The sequence below is a fragment of the Carassius auratus genome, chromosome 20 (genome assembly GCF_003368295.1).
Source record: "Carassius auratus strain Wakin chromosome 20, ASM336829v1, whole genome shotgun sequence".
NCBI lineage: Eukaryota > Metazoa > Chordata > Actinopteri > Cypriniformes > Cyprinidae > Carassius > Carassius auratus.
The window spans coordinates 25819167-25841742 of record NC_039262.1 but is presented as its reverse complement, the minus strand read 5'-3'; the positions used below and the strand labels follow the sequence as shown (position 1 = coordinate 25841742).

General features: G+C 37.9%; 1 protein-coding gene and 1 non-coding gene across 5 annotated transcripts in view; one reads left to right on the top strand and one right to left on the bottom strand.

The window, feature by feature from the left end:
• kcnk2b (potassium channel, subfamily K, member 2b) overlaps positions 1-22576 on the bottom strand; it is a 55718-nt gene that overhangs the window by 15922 nt on the left and 17220 nt on the right. For all 4 annotated transcript variants that reach the window (XR_003294703.1, XR_003294701.1, XR_003294702.1 and 1 more), the window contains exons 3-4: positions 14223-14340; positions 10506-10666 (exon numbers count right to left, since the gene is read on the bottom strand). Coding sequence is in view for 1 of the 4 variants with exons in the window: in XM_026291640.1 (XP_026147425.1) it covers positions 10506-10666; positions 14223-14340 (279 nt within the window). In the remaining 3 variants the exon portion in view is untranslated. The remainder of the gene's footprint in view (positions 1-10505; positions 10667-14222; positions 14341-22576) is intronic.
• On the top strand, positions 17977-18095 carry LOC113037964 (5S ribosomal RNA). Its single transcript, XR_003274711.1, has one exon. It is a non-coding gene; the product is annotated as a 5S ribosomal RNA (ribosomal RNA).

Below are 22576 nucleotides of genomic sequence, written 5' to 3'. Positions count from 1 at the left end.
TTTTTTTAAAGATTTAAGGTCCCTAAGTATAGTGAAGTGCAGACCTTGTTAATTTAGCATTTCACACTCGCATCACTGCCACTGACTCGTTTTCAGTTGTCAGTATGCTGTAGCTGTACTGTACATCAGACTCCTGCATATATATGTGACAGGTTTCCATCATATCATTTCTGTGTCAAGACAGCACCTAACCCACAAGTTAACCCTAACTTGCGAAAGGCCTATCTCTGAGGTTCGACCACATCCATACATTGTGTACCAGAAATTAATGGTAAAAATGTAGTAAGGTACATTTAGTGTGAGACCCACTGACTGAATATTTGTCAAAACCCTGGCAGGCTTTGTTTTGCCTAAAGACAAGTATTTTTTCAGTATGACAAGGCACACCATTGACTGGTTTACTGTTTACTGGCCACATGAAATGTCAACAACTACTTTGACATCTGCAGGTTTTCCATAAGAAGTATGCATTTTGTTATCCTGATGCTGCTAACTAGCTACTAATAAAACCCACTTATAATCATGGCAAGCCAATATGACATTACTGAATTCATATCAGGTGAAATACAGAATACGGAGGATATTCAGATTCAAGACTACAAATGCCTGTTCCTGTCAAAACCTTGTCAAAACCACTAGATATTTATAAACATAATTGTAAAAATGAGGCAAGATGAAATATTGAATACTAAGGACCCTCAGCATGCAGTGCCCCAAGTTAAATACATATTTAATATATACTGCATTATGCTGTCAGAATGGGGGAGTCAGAGGGAGTAATTAAAATATAATGTCATGATTTTTAATTAAATGAAAAGAAGACGAAATGGAACATTTGTGTTAAGAACACTCTAGTTATCATGTGTTATTAATTTTAAAGTGTGTTATTTTAAACTGGAATTTTAAAAAAGCAACAGCAGATTAAATTGTGGGACAGGTTTTGTCACATATTTCAATCAGCGATATATATTTCATTTATATTTCTGATGGTTCTCATTCTCTGTCTCACTGTTTTAATATTTTAATAGTTTAATATTCAGTAGTTATTGTGTAACGAATTAAATGAAAAATCTATCAACTATCTAATTGAAGTGTCCACTTTGATAAATGTGACCTGTTTGAATGAAATGGCTTTCTAGAACAGGCCAAATGAAAATACAATTAATTAAGTGGAACATGTTTGATCAACGATCAGCAAGAGCACTTAGTGAAGACAGTGTGCATCCATCTGTGCTGTCTTTGATCATGCTGTACAAACAGGAAGTCAACAGAGAGCATAGAAAAGCTGAAAATGACTTCATCAGCTGGGACAGAGCACGGATAAAAGACTTTGATGGTCTGCAGTATTAAACTCACGTGAATGTTCCCATTTAGTTCCTGTTCGTCCTTATTTGGTCCTTACTGTTACTGTCCTCATGACAATTGAATATGTGATGTGACATATAAGTCACGCACTTTATAAATCTCCAAAAGGAATGGAAATAGGTAAAAGACATAAGGAATATCTGGTAATAAATGCAGTGTCCTTAGGACTGTCTGAGCAGTCACATAATTTCTGATTTCCATTTAATAAATCCTGAGCTGTTTTTCAGAGTTAGATTGTGCAAGTACCATGCTGCCCGTATCATTATGTTAGAAGGATGGCAACTGCAGCTCTGATTAATGGTACTATGGCTCATTCATACCTCCAGACTTCTACCGCAATCATGATTCAACTGATTTTTGGTTTGTCACCAATCTTCATGTATTTTTGTGCATTTTTATTAAGTCTCAAAATCAGATATTTCTATTTCTCTATGGAGAAATTCAGAGGATGCCACAACACAGACATTTTGGCTGTTATTTGAAGTATTATGACATTAAAAATATAATACTACAGTAATTCACATTTTTATACAGAAATAGTACTGTATTTTTATACAAAGATTCTTATTTTCTCTTAAATTACATAATTTGTGAAAAAAAATTAGAAATCTATAATTAAACAGTAAAAAATAAAAATCTTTTAAATTGCTGGCAGCCAAAAAAAAAAAAAGTAACCACAAAAACAATTGTAACTACAAAAACTTCAACATTATAGAAACTCTTTTAAACATAACAGCATTTAACACTAACAGGGCCCTTTCCCAGTGAAAACAAATAAATCACTTCATATCAACATTTATTCTCCTCATCCAGTCCTATGCAAAGCATGCTGGGAACTAGAACTGCCTGCCTAAACAAATCGTAAAAAATAAAAATAGATATGTTAAAATGACTGACAGCAGCGGCTGCCAAACAAAATCCATAAAAGTAAAGTCAAATATCCTAATAAAAAAAAAATCAGGAACTTACTAAATTATTATGACCAAGCTGTAAGAAATTATAGTCCGTCTCGACCCAGCTTCCACTCCACAATATGTTTGATCATGCTCATTTCCCGAAATGGCTCAATTATTATAGAGAAGAAGAAAGTCAGCAGTTATGTTGTTCGTAGACCATTTGGGATGATCACATCCTGAGCAAATGGTGACCAATTGTAGAGTGGGACACTGAGAACCACTTCAGACAAAGGGGTGTCAGAACTTAAAGGGGGGGTGAAATGCTATTTCATGCATACTGAGTTTTTTACACTGTTAAAGAGTTGGATTCCCATGCTAAACATGGACAAAGTTTCAAAAATTAAGTTGTACGTTTGAAGGAGTATTTCCGGTTTGTCACAAGTTTCGGAAAGTTTTTTTTTCGAGTATGGGTCTCTGTGAGGTTAGATGGAGCGGAATTTCCTTATATGGGTCCTAAGGCACTTCTGCCGGAAGAGCGCGCGCTCCCGTATAGCAGACCACTGAGAGCAGAAACATTCACTGATCAGAGCGACAGCGAAATGTCACAAAAGAAGTGTGTTTTTGGTTGCCAGGGCAAGACAACCCTGCACAGATTACCAAAAAAAAAAACAGCATTAAGGGACCAGTGGATGGAGTTTATTTTTACAGATCATCAACGGAGTTGTGCAAGTGTTTGTGTTTGTTCCCTGCATTTCGAAGATGCTTGTTTTACAAACAAGGCCCAGTTTGACGCCGGATTTGCACATCGTTTATTTCTTAAGGATAATGCAGTCCCAACGAAAAAGGGTCACGATCGTGTGTTGGAACCGCAGGCGGTGAGTAAAACTGCTTCAAACATCTCTGTGTTGTTAACTTAACTATTGGCGCGTAAGAACATTAAGTAAACAACATGCAATGTTGCCATCAAACTGCACTTTCCACATGTACACCTTAAAAAAAAAAAAAAAAAAAAGACGACATAAAGTGGAACTTAGTCATTTTCCAAAACCGCTAAGCAAATATATACAGTTTCAATAAATACCTCATTCAGCCTCTGGATCTGATTCTGGATCATAAATATACGCTGAATCTGACTGTTAGCCATGGTTTGTTTTGGATGATGTTTTTTTCCTCACGGTAATGTCACAGCTTCCAAACGCTCTCAACGCAAAAGCTAACTCGCGCTCGTGATTCTTTAGCTCCGCCCACACGTCAAGCCTACAGCCGTTCGTGTTTTTCCGGGAAAAAAAACGGTACAGACTATCTTTCTTTTATAAATATAATAAAACTAAAGACTTTTTGGAGTTATGAAGGATGCAGTACTACTCTATAGGAACTCAAGATTGACAGGATATTGAGTGAAAAACGAGCATTTCACCCCCCCCCCTTTAATTAACATATAGACTACAGCTGTTACAACTGGAGCAACTCCATTTACATGAAGGGTAGTAAACTGAAAATGGATAAAAGGTTTGAACTTAGGATGTTCAGGGTTCATTCTAACTCCATTGAACCCAAGGTGCAACATGTATAGTAGGTGGCCAACCAAAATTAGCATTTTGCCGCCGTGTCTGCTGCCTCGTCTGCAAAGTGCATTTGCAGCTTTTGACCGCTGAGTGGCACTTTAACAACGCAAACAAGCGCATCAAAACACATTTTCGCAAATAGCCATCAACTTTGCCTAGCCGATATGTTACATTTGATGGCTTCAGTCGGGGAAAACTGTAGTTAAAATATTGAATATTCACAGATGAAAGTTTAGTACTTGTGAAATTATGTGCGTTTCTTAGAACTAATTCAATCAGGATAAATGTCAAGCCTATGAGCCTGTGCTTATATTTTATCTAAGCTACACAGTATTACACAATATTTTAGATTTAAAACATTTAACAGGTGTGCAGTATTATTTATATAATATGAATTATGTGTTATATTATCCTAAAGAAATTGTGGTTCACTTTGCATCGAAGCATTAAAAGTGGTAGCCAAAAATGTCAATATTCTCACATATTAGGCCTATATTTGTCACAAATACATTTTTAATTTATTTTTTAAAATATAAACAAAATATTAACAAAACAGCATGCATTTTTGTCACACACTACTTTGTTATTTGTTACCTGTCCTTTATTTTGATAGATAACTTCTTGGGAAAAAGATATCTGTCTGTACACTGACTGTTGCGTGTTTTATAAATTATTTCCTTTAAGTAAAACTGTATAATTTCACTCCCATTATTTAGGCCGAATTAAAACAAGAAACGTACAAATTAAACCTGTATGATTTAGCTAAATCATTGAAACTCTAAAAAATGGACGAATTAATGAATTAGATTCTCTCATTATAATCAACAAAATGCACACAATGTAAAAAAGACCTACATTAATTGACAACTTCAGTGATTTAAAAGGGAACCTTCTTTACTTGCTTTCATACAATTTAAGTAAAAAAAAAAGAGAGTCAGCACTGTGAATTTCATCTTGCAGCTGACAAGAAAACATTTGTTTATTAATAAATAATTAAAATGTCTCCTTTTTCACAATAATTAGGCTATAGCTTGTGCTTTGTGGCAAACTTAATGCATGTGCTTGAGCGAAGAATGGTTTATAGATATTAATTTAATATAAATGTGCGATTAGTTGAATAATGACTTAAATGAATGACTAGGCTACTAGTAATAAGAAAAATCTTATGTGGGGGGCAGACCTATTAAATATCCTCTAGACTTCTCCGTTAAAGTTTTTAAAGCATTTTATACGCGTTTGCATAAATTCTGAGAAGATTTTCATGAATCTGGCCCCAGGTTTTGACTGCGAATATCTCATCATTAACGAATTGCCCAGTAATGAAACTAAATATAACTAGGCCTACATGATGTCTCGGGACAGTTTCTTATAACTGCAATATATTTTTACATTTGTATTGCCAAAACGACTGTAGCATTGCCGCGAACATTTAAAACTGAAAATAGTAGCTACAAAGCAACAAATACATTAAGAACAAATGTTTTTGTCTTTTGGCAGACGCGCATCTCTTTCGCCAGTTTCTTTGTCTCTCTCTCTCTCATAGGCACCTAGCTCCTGAGAAAAAAAAACATATTATATTGTAATGTATGTAATACTCTGTATGCAGTTGCAAAAATGAAAAAAGCCAAACCAAACAAGGCATTTGTCCTATTTTGACTAAACCCGCTCTGCAAGTTTTAAACCCTCATAAGACACTGTCAATATAAAGAGCAAGAGATTGACACCTTTATATCAACCCCCACAAGCTATACATATCTCCCCTCAAACCCCAACCCCCTCCAGCAGGACTGAATTCGGTCTGTTTTTAGTTGCGATGAACGGTGTGTTGTCATGTTACTGGGTTGAAATATGTTGCTTGCACTCACAGCAGCTCTACTATTTTTATTCATTATTTTCTCGCAGCCCATATTATTATTTTCACTAGACCATAATAATAACAAATTCTCAATTGATAATTAATCATTCTTTTTGCGAAAATCATTATATTTGTGAACGTAGGCATTTGAGGATGGTTTTAAGACCAATCTGAATCCTCTGTCAGCTGCTCCCGCTAACTCTAACTGCACCCAGGTTCACCGTCTGCAAGTTTTGATTTTACAAAACCAGTTTGGGCGAATACAAATTATTTATCGTGAGTACAACATTAAGCAAGGCAGGAAAACATTCAGTCTACCTGAAGGAAGAAGTATTTCATTGTAAGTTAATTCTGTCAAATAGAGAGAGAGAAAAAATTGAAGTACAAATCAAAACACCAGAAGCAACCTATACTCTCGAAGTGTTCTTTCATTGAAAAGTATGGATTTTATTTATTCCCAGGCTAAATGGTTGAAATAATATATTAGTTCAAAACTTTAAGTGCCATTGTTTAAAAAAATGCTTTATTGATTAACGTCTCATAGACCTTCAATTGTTATGCTTTAAAATTCCATGCCACATGTAAGTTCACAGTATTTTCACCTCCTAAATTACTACCTTTGTAAAATCACAATTCTATAATGGTAAAATTTACTCAGGCTGATGGCATTTTTTATGACATTAATCTTTCTTTTTTTTGAATAACTGTACATAAATCTGTGAAGCAAAACAAATATGATTATTTCTTATAACTTTTTAACTGCAGGTAGATTATTGCAGGCCTAAACAGGATCGTCCCTTATTCTGTCCCTTATTTTCTTAAAGAATAAACACTCTTTTAAAGAATAAAAGACAAAAAATTTCAAAATTTTTAACTATCAGAACAGAACAAGATTTAAATTATATATAATTATAATGGATAAATATAGTTGCAGTATATAATAATAATATAGGCTTAGCTAAAAAAAATAATAATTTAAAGCGAAACATTAGGTAAGGTTGGTATTACTGCTCTCATTCGGGACAAATCCAAACATTTCCATATTCATGATGTTGCCCATTTGAAGCTGAACTATTATTCATTAGGTAAAATAAAATCATAATGAGCCAACATATGCCAAAGTGGACCGCTGCTCATGTAGAATGGCATGGTGAATGGCTGTTTCCAAAGAATATGAGGCACCAGCACAATCAATCAGCTGAAACAGATAATACTCAATTTTTGGGCACACGGTAAAGGCATAATTCAAAACTGCAAAGCGTTAGCAGTTTGAAAAATCAGGAATAATAGCAGAGTTAATAAGAATTATTTATAAATGCTGGACCGTTCTCATTTCACTCTGCATATGGAACCTGAAGGATTTTTTCATTTTATTTTATTTATTTATTTTTACTTCAAACTTTCATCTCTGTTTACAAACCAACATTTTACAATTACAGTCAGTTTGCAATCCATCCCTTTGTGCCACCTGGCGGCAGTTTTGCAAATGATTTTAAGACGAGACTGACTTGCAGTTAAAACCGCTCCCTTGCGGTGGTACACACGGTGTTATTGTCCATTCTGGTTTTCCACCTATTTTACTTTGTCTCTGCTATGCTGCAATAAACATCTTCATCGAGATCTTCAATGTCCTCATCACTTTTTCTTTTACTGGCGAGCCAGCCAGGAGTGATATAAAAAAAAAAGCAAGTAAAGGTAAAAAAGCGGTTTCTTTAATCTGTTTTATCTTTGTCAGGTAACCCCCTTGTTTAAAAAATCTAGAAAAGGACAAGATCATTTGGTTTAGTCAGTATTAGCAGGAGGAGTTTTTAACCCTTTTCTGTACAAATTGTGTTTAAGATTCTAATGAAACTGAATCAGCCCGATGAAGTGTGGTAGCATAGTATTGGAATCATTGTTTCTTAAGTAACTGAAGCAAAGTGCTTGTATCAGACCTACTGTTTCTAAAGTAACTGAAACAGATTTGTAAGTTTCTAACATAATTGAAACTGACTGTGAAGTTGTGATATTTCTCATGAAATTTTAAAGTAACTGAATTGACCCGAAGCAGTCTGGTCTCAGAATGATTTCATAACTGTTTGTGTTTTAGTGTAGTGAGTCTGACGCACTGTGACTCTGTGAAGTTTAAAGCCCAAAAGCAGTGTTGATTTGCCCGACGTACTGTGGCTAAATAAACTTTTAATAATATAAATTAAAACCTGAAGTAGTGTGGTTTTGTCTAACGTACTGTGACAGTGTTATTTTTTTTAATGGTTTAGTGTAGTGAAGTGTAAGCCCCAGTGGAGTGTGTGATCTAAAAATTTTGGTTTAGAGGCCCGACGTAGTGTGGCTGTTTTATTAATTTGCATCCAAAGCACAAGAGCTGTGAATAATTTGACTAACAGGTATCTTAAAGTAACATGATAATGTTCATTCAGTGAAGGAAAAGAAGCGTGTTGAATTGCTGAACACAACTTTAATAAGATTGTGAAAATGGAAACGCTGGTAGTTAAATACATCGCTAAGCAAGGCACAGTAGGAATGTTTGGTGGGATAGAGAAGGCAGTTGACCCCTACGAGTGGGCTATGTCTCAATTCAAAAATTGTCCCAAAATGCATAAAAACAAAGAAGGACAAACATGTTAACTAAGAAAAGATTAGAAGAAATGAAAACAGAAAACAAGTTGCTAAATTCTCAAGTCAGCGGCTATGTCATGTTTGTATGAAAGGACAGCTAGACAGTTGGTACATGCCCAATCCAATTATGAATATGACGAGAATAACTTCAAGGAAGCCTTTAGTCAACAACATAATTCTTCAGATGATTCTGTGAGGTTCCTTATAGAACCAGTGCGAACAAGACAGAATGGAAATTAGAGAGTTCTTGATCAAAGAAATGAAAATGGCCAAACTGTTAGACAATAGTATTTTACCGACTTTCAAAGTCTTGTTACAGCAGTGGGTACTTTTGAACTTAATAACATGGATCCTGTAGAGTTTTTGTCAAAACTGGAGAAGGTAGTGGATGTTTATAGTGTGTCAGATGACAATGCTTGTAGACTTCTTATGATCTGCATTCCTCGCTCATTAACTACTGCTCTCTCACTGGAAGTTCTTGACAAAAGAGCAGACAAAGGCGCAAGGAGAGATAAACTTGTTGGGACTAATTTGGTTAACTTGAGAAAGATAACTGAGGTGACAATGGACAATCCTCTAGCATTTTCATCCAGGATGAGGGAAATGTTCAGCTGTTACAGTGGTTTGCCAAATGCAACTAAACAAAACCTCATGTTTAAGTCTGCATTAATTGAGTAGTTAACACATGCAAGAAGCCATTGCTATGCATGTAGTAAATACACAATATGAGCAAATCATTTCCAAAATGGCACAGAATTTCAATGCAAGAAGTCAAATGAAAGCTTCAGAATCTAGACATCCAGTCGCTGCCTTTGGCAGAAAGGAATGTTCTGAATTATCTAATGGTTTCCATCAGAGACCAAAGAGATTAGAAAGAGTAAATTCAGAAGGTGTTACTCTTTGTTATGCATATGGAAAAGCTGGTCACATTGCAAGACATAATCAAGACAATGAGAGAATGAGAAGCTTTGTCTGTCATGCAGAGGAATAGGAACTGTTGTGGTTATGGTGCATGTTATTTTATTCACATACAGTAACTGTGTAGTTGCTGAAGCAGTAACATATAGTTATATTGTTTCATGCATGCTGTTTCTGGTTTACAGCAAGAGATTCATGTTTTACAGTGAACAGGTCCGTTTTTCTATTTAATTTTATTTTTTACTTAAAATGTGATTAAAAAAAATTGGTAGCTGTTGTTGGCAGGCATTCTACCGTTTTATTTTTTTATTTTTTTATTTTTTTTTTACAGTTAAGGTGTTTTATAATAATAATTTTGGAATTTGTTTTTTAGTATAAAAAAAAAAAAGTAAAATTTCTGTTCAAGATTTTTGCACTTTAATTCAATTATAATATTTTTAATTTTGGGGTATTTTTCGCAGCTGTAGCTGACAGTCATTTTACACTTTTTTTTTTTTACAGTGTACCTGCAGAGTTCAGTTCCAGTCCTGCTCCAACACAGCTGTCTGGAATTTATCATGTGCTCATGAAGATCTCAATTATCTGGTCCATGTGTGGTTGATCAGACTTAGAGCTAAACTTTGCAGGTAATAACCAATTGCTGCGTTTTTATTACACTGCTTGAGGTACATATTGCGGCTGTTCAGAATTGAAATATCCGGGGAGTGTCGCTAAAGTTAATGCTCTATCGTGTAGGAAATATCCCCTACACCAAACCCAACTCTAAACCAACCTGATAGTGAAATGCAAAAATGATAAACAAAATGCATTTTTTTGGTGCAGCTGTGCTATTTTAACTTCCTTATGCAGATTTGAGCAGTTTCGTCAAACTGTAGTTTATACAGAGTTCGTGCCGGAGCTCTTCATTACTCAAGTGCAAGTGAGCTACCAAGCAAACCTACTAAGGCCCAATACCAATTGTACTATATACATTTATTTTTTTTATTTCAGATGGAAACTACAGTGATACATACATAACGATATGTTTTTTATTATTATTATTCAGCAGAAATGTATATAGAGGCACGCATATACGTATATACATTTCCAATGAGCCTAGTTTGTTTATAACGAGAAAATACTTGTAACTTCACAGTGAGGAATTATTTGTACTTATTTCTGATGTCAATTATTTAATAACTGATGTAAATTACATAAATGTAAAATGTTTATTTTTGTTTAAATAATGTTTAAAGTTTTGTACTGACTGAGCTAATACTTAATATCAATGTAAAATCTGCTTTAACTCACATCAATCATTTTCTCCACTTTGGCAATTGCCTTTCCGAAGATTGTTCCAAGCTGATCTCCCACTCCTGCCAGCAAGAACCCAAACAGAGGAATTCCCAACAGGGCATAGATAATACAGAAGATGCGTCCACCCTCTGTGTGAGGTGAGATATTCCCAAATCCTGGAGTGAACACAGGAAAATAATAATAAGTACTCAAAAATTATTTGACAAATGACTTGTACAAACTGTTGTTACCTCTCGAGTGGTTGAATTTAGTTTAACACACATATGCATGCATGCAGACGCACACACACACACAGGCACACACGCACAAACGCACACGCACACACACACACACACAAGCTGTTTATTGCAATTATGTAAGTTGATGTGATAAGGTGAGATGTGATGATTAAAATCTATATTGTGAATAAATAAAAGAAGTGATGAAAAACACAAAGAAAATTTCCAAAAACTAAATGTTTTATACACATTTATTTAAGATAATAAATGGGTAAGATTTTAAAGTGTCTTTTTATCAAATAACATTTTATGTTTTATGTTATTAATGTGGTGATAAGCTGTGTAAATAATGATACAACTGTACATTACACCTTAAATATCTGCCTTATCTGAACTTTGTCTAAACTCAAAGCAGTTTGTTAGGAACTTTTTCTTTTCCAAATCAGAAATCAATATTTCATGTCTAAATATTTACTCATGTGACAAGTAGCCATATTATATGCAGTATGATGGCAGAATAATTCAAAGTGATGCAAGAACGATTTTGCAATAACAACCCACTGGACGTACACTATACCTTACTTAAAAGTCAATCATGTGCAAAAAAATGTTCCATTTTACTTGTGATTGAACACAGCAGTATGAACACCGCAACTATGCATGCATTCAGAGAATCTGAGTCTCATGAGTATATTGTGTTTTTCTAAAGGATTATAGACAACAGATTGTCATTCACAAAATTACAAAATATTTTGAAACAACATAGGATATTTAGAGATGACTGGCATGTACTGGATGATATTTCATCCAATATATTATAAGGGGACATAAATCAAAACATTTGTAAAAATCACAAAAGGAAGCAATCCTGCCAAACTACTGGGATAAGAGGACTCACTACTTGAGGAAAGAAACACCCCGGGGTACAATAAATATCTCAACTGTCAATTGTCAGTTTTGGGTAATGTAAAACACTAAACCAAAAATTTACATTGTGTTGTATTTATTTTTTATTACATTTAATAATACATCTGAATTACACTACATAATTCTTATTATTTAAATGTCTATAATTAAATTGAAGAGAATATCATTATAGCAACAGTTTCAAAATAATACATTTGAATTATTAAGTATTAACTAATGTAATTATAATATTTATTAAAGTAAATAATAAAACCACAGCAACAACGTGCTGTTGGGGTTATATTCTGTTTTGGTTGAGTTTTCTTTGCTCGGTCATGTTTTTCCGTCCTTAGTTCCTAGTTAGTTCACACACGTTCTGTTTCAGGTAATCATAATCTGTGTATTTAAACTAATTTCATTTGTGTTTGAATGTTGGAAGTGGTTACATTTCTCCTACAATCTCCTGAGAGTTCTTTGTGGATGTACTTAAAGGGATAGTCACCTTAGCGCCATTTTGGAGAGTATCCACTAAACAAAAAGTATGCTGTTCGGTGTCAGCTGCTCCTGGTGGAAATGCTGTTTTCATTCAAATCAAATCATAAATGATGTAACCGTGTACATTGCTGCAGACACAGAACACCATACACTGTTATCCTTCAATGGATACTCTCCAAAATGGCTCCAGGGTGATGCAGAGTAGACGAATTGTTGAATGAAGTCATTATTTCTGTTTTCTATGCATACAAAAAGTATTTTTGTAGCTTAGCAAATGACAGTTGAACCCCTGATGTCACATTGATTATTTTAACAGTCTCCTTCCTATGTTTCTGGATGTTGATTGTGTTAATAACATTGTTGTCTATGGATGGTGAGAGAGCACTTAGAATGCATCAAAAATATCCTAATGTGTGTTCCATAGAAAAATGAATGTCTTATGAGTTTGGAACCACATGAGGATGAGTAAATAATGACAGAATTTATTTTTTGGGTGAACTATCCCTTTAAGACTATGTTTGTTATTTTACTCCATCGCTGTGTGCTGTACTACAGCCATCATACTTGGAAACAGAATATTTTAAAGAAATCAAATATGATATGATGACAGGAAAAAATAGGTAGGAATACATAAGTGGATGTGGGCTCTCAAGAGCATGAGCTGACAAGTCTTTCTATGACACTCAGTTCATGAAATATAGCCAAAAATGCCAACATTCAGTCCAGTTCATGGACCTTTTATAATGTGCAATTTATTTAATTTTACAATATATTCTTTCAAAAACTATAAGACTAAATCAAACATTGCTTGCTTGACGTTATGGGTTCCAGACAGAGTTGTCATACTGCAGTGCTTTTGCTCACTTTGTCTTTACTGTAAATGTTCATAAGATACCTTAAATATGATCAGTTTTCAGCTGTCCCCTGCGTGAGCAGTAATGTCACACCCCTGGACTGTTTTCATTCCTCATGTGTTCTGTGACCCAGTTTTTCCCCATGTCTGATTATGTTAGTCAGTACACCTGTGTCTTCATTAGTTGATTCTCCTCACTTGTCTGTCCCTCATTAGCACCCCCAATTTAGTCCCAGTCTGTCCTGTGTTTCCTGGTCTGGTCTTTTATGTCCCTACATGTGCTCCTGCCTGTTCTGTCCTGGATATACCCTTGTGTGGGTTTATAAGACTCCTCAGCCAAAATCCCTATTCAGACAGGAACCTTAGAGAAATTTGTGTTTTACAGACCCACTTTGTGATTTGTGAGTCTGTGTTTTTCCTCACACAACCTCTGAAAAAATCCAGAGCCAAATTACCTACAGTTTTTTGGGCAAAAACTCAATGGTCTTCTGAGAAATTGAATCCCGTCCAAAATGACTGTGATTGCTGATATTGTATTATCCCAGTGCTGCTCCTCGTGTGTTTTTTTGGGCTACCTGAGCTACCATTTCCACACTGGTCTTCTGCATGCTGAAACTTTCACTATGGATAGTATCCAATGAAAAAATGTAATTTAGTAAGGAGAGGTAAAAAAAAAAAAAAAAAAAAAACGCTAAGACTGGCCATTTTAACATCAGCATCAGTCTAGATTTTACTGCTCATTTTCATGGGTTTGTTTTTATTTTATTAGACATATGTGTATGTGACGCATGCAACCACATCACATTTAAAAATAAATCACGAAATTTCTGACGTTCGATTATAAGAATTGAAATGAATAGTGCTAAAGAAGATCATCATATAACATCAGGTACAAAAACAACCTAATCTCGTCACTAAAAGCACTTGAAGAAGAGGAGAAATATGAGTCCAGAGGATAACAGCATTCTTTTCCAAGAAAGTCGAGTGCTTTATAAAGTGCATGTTTAATTGCCATGCATGCGCTAGGCAATCTGTTAGCTGCTCTTCCGCTGTGGGCAATAAACAATCTATTTCTCTGACATAAATGTAACATTTTTAACTGTTAATGCTTTTGAGCACTTGGCTCCATCTGTCTGCTTGCATCCACTGCTTGACATCATCACAGTGTTCTTAAAGAAAAGATTGCAGCCTCTTGGTGATGGCTCATGTACTGCATGTACTGTATGTGTCTTTTACTACCTATGGTTGTAATAACTGTTCCAGCGAAGAAGAAGGAGTTGCTGAGATCCCATAAACTGCTCTGATTGGATGAGTTTCCTGAAGGGTTCACTCCTGCTCGTAACGCTGACACCACTTGCTGTGATAAGAGAAAAAGGTTTCTATTATTACACATATTCCAAAAATATTCATATGTTGACACACATTTCAAAGTAAAACTGTTTCTGCCTCAGTGTATGAGATATTAAAATATTTAATGATTAATAGACTACTTGCATCAATTGAAATTACAGAAATAATGAGCTTATTCTTTTATACATATTTACACCTATCTCTTGTAATTATCTCTTCATCGATCACTCCACCAGCATCATGGAAAGTAAAGCCTCTTGCAGTCAATGCTAGCTTATGTGAAAGCAAGAAAGAAAGCAAGAAAGAAAGATTGAGATCTGTGATTGAGCCGTTAGGTACACTGCTGGATGATGGAAGTGATCAGGGTCACGGAGAGCTCCACTGTGACAAATGTGATCTATTATCTGAATGGCAAAGAGCCTCATGTGCGCTGTTTCAAGTAGCAATCAGCAGCACACTTAAGCAAGGACTGAAACGTCTGTGAGGTTTGTGTGTGACTAGAACACGAACAGATCTGTGAGCTTTCTTAGACTCAACAAATGGAAATAAGACTTAAACCCAAGTGCTGTATAAAGGAAACACCTTAAGACATAAATGACTTATCTTATCCCCCTTTCCTTGCACACTGATGTCTGAAGTCCAATGAAAATAGCTACAAAACAAAGCCACAGTAGATTTGGCTGTTGCATCTATCAGAGGAACAATTAATTTTTTTAATGTAATTTTTTATTTTAGCACAAGCAAAATACTCTTATTATACTAACCACCCACAGACTGGTTTAAGCAAGTGCAATCACCCCTGAAATGGCACTGATGCTTCCTCTAAAATACTGTACTCATCGACCCACAATTACAATATGCAAATTACATTCAGCACAGACATTGTGAGTGTTTTTTGCATTGCTACACATGGAGAGTTTCTTTATTGAATCTAGTAACCTGTCTCTCAGCATCAAAGAGGGAAAGGCCAATACAATGTCACATAAAGTACCACTCTGATGAAGATAATTTGGGCAAAGGTAAATGCGAGGACGAGGGGCCTTGTCTTAGGAGCAATCGTGGAAGCATCCACACATTTCAAGTTTATATTTCCAGTAATTGTTGTTATGTCATTGAATGTGATCATCAGGCATGTGAAAATATGAAATATCTCATAACATGATATTTGCTGATTTTTATCTTGGGGTCTTTTCTGATCATAAAAAAAATACGTTGGAAATTTCAGAGTTGTCCTCTTAATAAAGGTTTAATAACCTTTTGACTGGAACTAAATACACTCTCTGAGGGAACACATCTTTCACGTATGCAGAGGAACTGAGCTGTTGTTCTTCAGTATGCAAATACCACCACTTCATCTCAATCGGTGCATGCATTTGACTCATTTTATTGATGGCACAGGAAAGGTATAGCTTCTGCCTTTGTCTCCAGGGTGCTGCTGCCTTCACCCTTTTATTCTTCCTATGTTGCCTTGTGGATGTGAGCAGGGTGGCCGAGCTTTGGCACTTCCTTTCAGAGGACGATAGGCTGTGCTGGTTTGCTCATTGACCAAGGCCCGCCCGCCCTGACATGTCAAACAACCAATCACAGATCGTTCATTCATCGTCATGTTTCGAGGTGTGGAAATGGTGCCACTATAACAAACATGTGTAAAGTAAAAGTTTTTGCTGCGAATTTTAAATATTTATGAAAATCCAGTATTTAGCTGATCTTGATAAGCGCTTGTCTTCACAATTGTTAACACTATGGCTTTCTTCTCTCGTGAGGAAGTTTAGCACCACGGTATCTTTGTTTCCAGATGTAAAATTAAAGAATGCGACACACACATCTCCCAGAAATCCTGTTCAATTCAACAAATCAGATGACGACTTCGACACTTCTGAAGTTTTTCCACTTTTGTGGCCCATACCATTTGCCTTAGGCCACACGCTTTTAAACTTTTAGACTGTTATGTTTGGCTATACTTCTATGTGGGAAATTTGAAAAGTGGAAATGTAGTTTCCGTCAGTTTTCCATCATGTTCTTAGCAATGCAATTTGCTATGGTCTGACTGATTTCTTCGACTCAGTTATATTAGGGTTCATATGCAGCCTGATGCCGGAATGCTTCTTTGATCCTTGGCTGATCACTGACTTCAGCCAAAGATGAACCAGCACTATATGCACATAAACGTTTTTTTTTTTTGTCTTCTTCTTCAGCATTTACTTTATCCAAAGTACAGCAAAAACAGTTTAATTTTGAAATATTTTTACCATTTAAAATAACTGTTCTATTTTACAATATAGTTTATTCCCAAGATCAAAACTGAATTTTCAACATCTTTACTTCAGTCTTCAGTGTCACATGACCCAGAAATCATTCTGATATGCTGATTTGGTGATTATTAATATTTAAAACAGTTGAGTGCATTTTTTTCAGGATCTTTGATGAATATAAAGATCCAAATATTAGCTTTTGTAACATTTTACACTATTCCATTTAAAAGCTTGGAGTTCGTATGATTTCTTCCTTTTCTTATTTTTTTTTTTTTTTTGGAAAGAAAATTATATATATATATTTTTAATTTAGCAAGGATGCTCAAAATTGGATTGATCAAAAGACATTTATAATGTTACAATTTCTATTTCAGATAAATTCTGTTCTTCTGAACTTTCTATTCATCAAAGAAACCTGAACAATTCTACTCAACTGTTTTCAACATAATAATAAATTTTTTATGAGTAGCAAATTATAATATAAGATTGATTTCGAAGGATCATGTGACTGGAGTAATGATACTAAAAATATATCTTTGAAATCACAGGAAAAAAATTACATTTTAAAATATTTCCAAATATAAAACAGTTCCCTTTCAGTCGGTCACTCTCGACGCCACGTCGGTGACCGACGAATATGGAATATGGTATATCGTTTTGATAGACCAATCTACTTGAGTGTAAACTAAACGAGCCAATGCACATTGGCATGCAATTATTGCATCCAGCTGCCGCTGATCACTACATGAGTATAAGAGGGCAGCAGGTGCAATGCATACCAGCTTTTCGTTTCGGAGCCGAGCATTAGTATCGCTTTGCTCAACTGTGTCTGCTGTGAACTACGAGTTCAGCACGCTCTCGGAAGCTTCGTGTGTTGGCGAGACGGCGCTTCAGCGGCGGTCGTTCCTGTGTCGAGTGGATTGCACACTTCAGGTTGCACTACCCCGTCATGTTGCAAGCGGCCAATTCCCCTGTGCACCTCAGCACTAAAAGAGCATTTCCTAAAGAGCAAATTTCTCTAAAAGAGCTTCACGGGTGCGTCTTTGTAAAGACGACGGATCGTCCTTATAAGGATGCCGTTTCACAAGTGCGTTTCTGGGTGCGGTCGTTACGTGGCAACGGGTGACGGCCAAGCACCGGACCTCACTCATCCTCCTCCTTCGCCAGATGGCAGCAGCGGGTGGTTCGAGAGCGCCAACAAAGGCCCTACTCACGCACCCTCTGCCAACCCGTGGAACCAGGTGAGCCCTGCACCCCACACTCGCACCACACTCCGGCCTGCTCACAAGCTGGGTCCCTGTGTTCCACCTCGCTGCCCCACTGCGGGTACGGCTGTGGTTCCACTGGTCCTGCTTGTACTGTTCTTAGGCGCCTGGTCAGCGCTACCCAGAGCTTACGGCCATACCAACCTGGCTATGCCTGATCTTGTCTGATCTCGGAAGCTAAGCAGGTTTGGGCCTGGTTAGTACTTGGATAGGAGACCTCCTGGGAATACCAGGTGCTGTAAGCTTAGCTACTGGGGCATATGGTGGCCACAGCGGCACTTACACCGCTTGGCCTATTACATATGAGACCGCTCCAGCACTGGCTTTATGGCCGAGTCCCGAGGTGGGCGAGGAAGCGCGGCACTCACCGGGTCCAAGTTACACCGGCCTGTTGCCAAACCCTCACTCCGTGGTCAGATATTGCATTCCTCTGGGCAGGGGTGCCCCTAGAGCAGATCTCCAGGCATGCTGTGGTTTACACGCATGCCTCCACCACCGCCTGGGGGCCATGTACAATGGGCATGCAGTCTCAGGGGTTTGGACGGGCCCACAGCTGCAGTGGCACATCAATTGCCTAGAGTTGTTAGCAACGCACCTTGCCTTGAACCGTCTCAAAGGTCTCTTACGAGGCAAGCCTGTGCTGGTCCGATTGGACAACACTGCGACTGTTGCGTATATCAACCGCCAAGGTGGTCTGCGCTCTCATCGCATCTCGCAACTCGCCCGCCACCTCCTCCTTTGGAGTCAGAATGTTCTGAGGTCACTTAGTGCTGTTCACATTGCAGGCCTGCTCAGTCGTACAGCCGATGAGCTGTCTTGAGCAATGCTCCCGGGAGAATGGCGACTCCATCCCCTGACGGTCCAGCTGATTTGGAGGCGGTTCAGAGCCGCTCAGGTAGACCTGTTTGCTGCTCCAGAGACCTCTCACTGCCAGGTTTTCTACTCCTTGACCGAGGGAACTCTCGGACGCACTGGCACACAGCTGGCCACGGGACCTATACAAGTATGCGTTTCCCCCAGTGAGCCTTCTCTCACAGACATTGTGCAAAGTCCGGGAGGACGAGGAGCAAGTCTTGCTAGTAGCGCCATATTGGCCTACTCGGACCTGGTTCCCCGAACTAGTGCTCCTCTCGACAGCCCATTCTTGGCCGGTTCCTCTGAGGAGGGATTTACTGACTCAGAGACGGGGCACCATTTGGCACCCGCGTCCAGACCTTTGGAAACTCCATGTTTGGTCCCTGGACGGGACGCGGAGGTTCTAGGTGACCTACCCCAAGAGGTAGTTAACACCATCACTTCGGCAAGAGCACGGTCTACGAGACACGCCTATGCCTTAAAGTGGAACCTGTTCGTTGAGTGGTGTTCTTCTCGCCGAGAAGACCCCCGAAGATGCCCGATTGCGGTCGTGCTATCCTTTCTGCAGCAAGGATTGGAGCGAAGGCTGTCTCCCTCCACCCTCAAAGTACAGGTTGCTGCTCTTGCTGCGTACCATGACCCAGTGAATGGGAAGTCTTTGGGTAAGCATGACCTCATCATCAGGTTCCTTAGAGGAGCCAGGAGGTTAAATCCATCCCGGCCCCCCTGTATACCCTCTTGGGACCTGTCTCTAGTGCTTAAATCACTACAGCAGGGCCCATTCGAGCCTTTGCATTCAGTTGAGCTAAAGTTTCTTTCATTGAAAACTCTGCTCCTGCTTGCACTGGCCTCCATCAAGAGGGTAGGGGACCTGCATGCATTTTCGGTCAACGATTCGTGCCTAAAGTTCGGGCCGGCTGACTCCCAGGTAATCCTGAGATCCCGGCCTGGCTACGTGCCCAAGGTTCCCACTACACCCTTCAAAGACCAAGTGGTGAACCTGCAAGCGCTGCCCCTGGAGGAGGCAGACCCAGCCCTGGCTTTGCTTTGTCCTTTCCGAGCATTAAGGTGCTACGTGGACCGGACGCAAAGCTTCAGGACCTCAGACCAGCTCTTTGTCTGTTACAGAGGCCGGCAGAAAGATGTCTCTAAGCAGACGATGGCTCACTGGATTGTGGATGCCATAACCCTGGCTTATCAGGCTCAGGATGTGCCCTGCCCGTTCAGGTTGCAAGCTCACTCAACTAGAAGTGTTGCATCCTCCTGGGCGCTGGCTCGTGGCGCTTCGCTGACAGATATTTGTAGAACTGCGGGCTGGGCGACCCCTAACATGTTTGCTAGGTTCTATAGCCTTTGTGTAGAGCCGGTATCCTCCTGTGTTCTCACCTCAAACAAACGGGTAGTGGCACTGAGAGGCCCCAGTTAGTGTCGGCTTGCTAAAACTGATCCAGAGTGTCCGTACTGTAGACCCTGTTGAGATCCTCCAACACCCTAGGCAGCTGGACGTGGCGGAACGTCCAACGCCAGGCCTTCATGATGAATCCGTGAGAACCATGGAAGGCTGGGTTCCATATTGAGACCTAAGCGGTACTCGTATGTGTATAGTCCACGGTATAGCCTTAGAGCCCGTGTTTCCCCGGCAGACTTCTGCCTTCCCAAGAGGGTTTTAATCACCTCAAATTTCTCCGTATACTCCTAAACGGATGCTATATGTGTATTTGCCTCCGAGACCTCCTTCGGGAAGGATGGGGCTTCCGCAGCGTCCCGGCTCCAAGCGGACCGGGTACGTTATCCCAGTGTTATCCAATCTCACACAGTGAGGTCACCGACGTGGCGTCTCTGTTCCCTCCTTCAGGGATTGAGGGTTACCATACGTAACCGAGACGTTATTTTAAATAGTAAAAATATTTCAAATGTTACTGTTCTCGCTGTATTTTGGATCAAATAAATGCAGGCTTGGTGAGCAGAAGAGTTTTTAAAAACATTTAAAATCTTACTGTTCAAAAACTTTTGACTGGTATTGTATATTAGCCTATAGTTTGAAGTTTTCATATTAATTAGGTGAGACTGAGACGTTTATTTGACAGTGATTTCACAATTATTGTTTGTATAAAGGCTAAATACAAAAAAGCTGAACATTAACTTATTTTCATGTTTTTTTTCTAAAATATTATATCGACCGAAATGTTGAAATATATTGTAATATACATTTTGGTCATAATGTCCAGCCCTGAGCCAGACACACATTAGATAAATGTCTTGATATTTAGAGTGTCATTACTGACATTACTTAATTACAGATTATTACCAAAATAATTGTTTTTTTTATCAGTATGACAACAGTATTGTATTGCATTTTTTCATGGATTGTATAAATATAATATAGCATTACCCACATATTTACAAATAAAACAGTTCATTCAGTGTCATGTACACTGAACTTGAACTTGATATTGATATCGTTACTTGGCCACACTGCCATTATTAATTACACAACTTAGTATTATTAAGTATTTTAAATGCAAAACGCAAACTTTAGCACAGTTAGTTGAGTTTTAGCTTGAGTTTTAGCTCAATTGCTGTACATGCAATCAAGCTGCAGATTACATGTACATTTTACTTTATTTTGGCGTCTTAGTAGTCACTCAGTGAATTGTTTCTAAGAGCCATGTCTATTTAATATTTAAATAGGTGGAAAATAGATTAGTGGAAAATTTATCGTCCTGATTTGTACTGGATAATTGTAAAGACAGTCCTTCGGATGAGATGTTAAATCAAATTCCTGACTCTCTGTGAACACTAAAATATCCCATGGCACTTTTTTGTGTAGGGGTATAGCCTGAGTGACCTGGCCAAATTCCCTCCACTGGCCCATGTCAATCATGGCCTCCTTATAATCCCCTTGCATTGAATTGTGTCTTTCTCTCTCCTCTCCACCTGTAGCTGGTTTGTGGTGACTGCACTGCTGTCGTTGTACTATAGCTGCCGTTGTATCATTCAGGTGGATGCTGCACATTGGTTGCGGTTGAGGAGAAACCCCCTCTTACGATTGTAAATTCATTTAATTTCAATTCTAGCAAAAATGTTTGAGGTTATCCTTTGTTTCAGTGCAACTTTCTATCCAAGTGTCTTACACAAAGTGGAATTTTCTTCAACAAATAATCCACTTGCATTTGTTTGGAATCCAGAATATTTCCAGATCTCCAACTTCACCATTTTGGAAGGGGGAAAAAGCTTCAGTTGTGTTCTTCCTTTCACCATACTTCTCCATGTTTTCATTTTTGGGCCCAGTGGTGGGGTTTTACAAAACCATAGGGTATGGCAGTGTCATAAATTACTAAGCATTAAAAAAAAAAAAAAAAAACATGTTATGAAAATCAAGCTCAATTAAAGTTTTTGACCAGCAAATGACAGAGATCTGTGTTTTCTCTGTCATTATAACGGCCGCATCTGAGGCAGCAAGTGCATCACATTATAGCCTACACTTTCATCAACTTATAGGTTAAAACATATATTGTTTCTACTGTATATGGGCACTTCGTTTTTCTTGTTTAATACACTTGGCCAAAATCTCATGATATACATTACTCATGATGAAGCATTATATGCACGGGATATTTAAAATGTAGCCTACAAAATAGCCTATATAGGCTACAACTAGACTGCAAAAGCTATTCTCTGCTCTTCAAACACACACACACACACACACACACAAAAACATTAGCCTTTACGAGACATAGTGTTTTAGTGAAGAAGACACTATACTAATTCAAACATCAGTGATTATTAACCCTTGCATTGCGAACAAACTGAGATCTGTCACCAAGCTGTGCGCTTCACGGCACTTCATTCTGAATGGAGGCAAGATGAA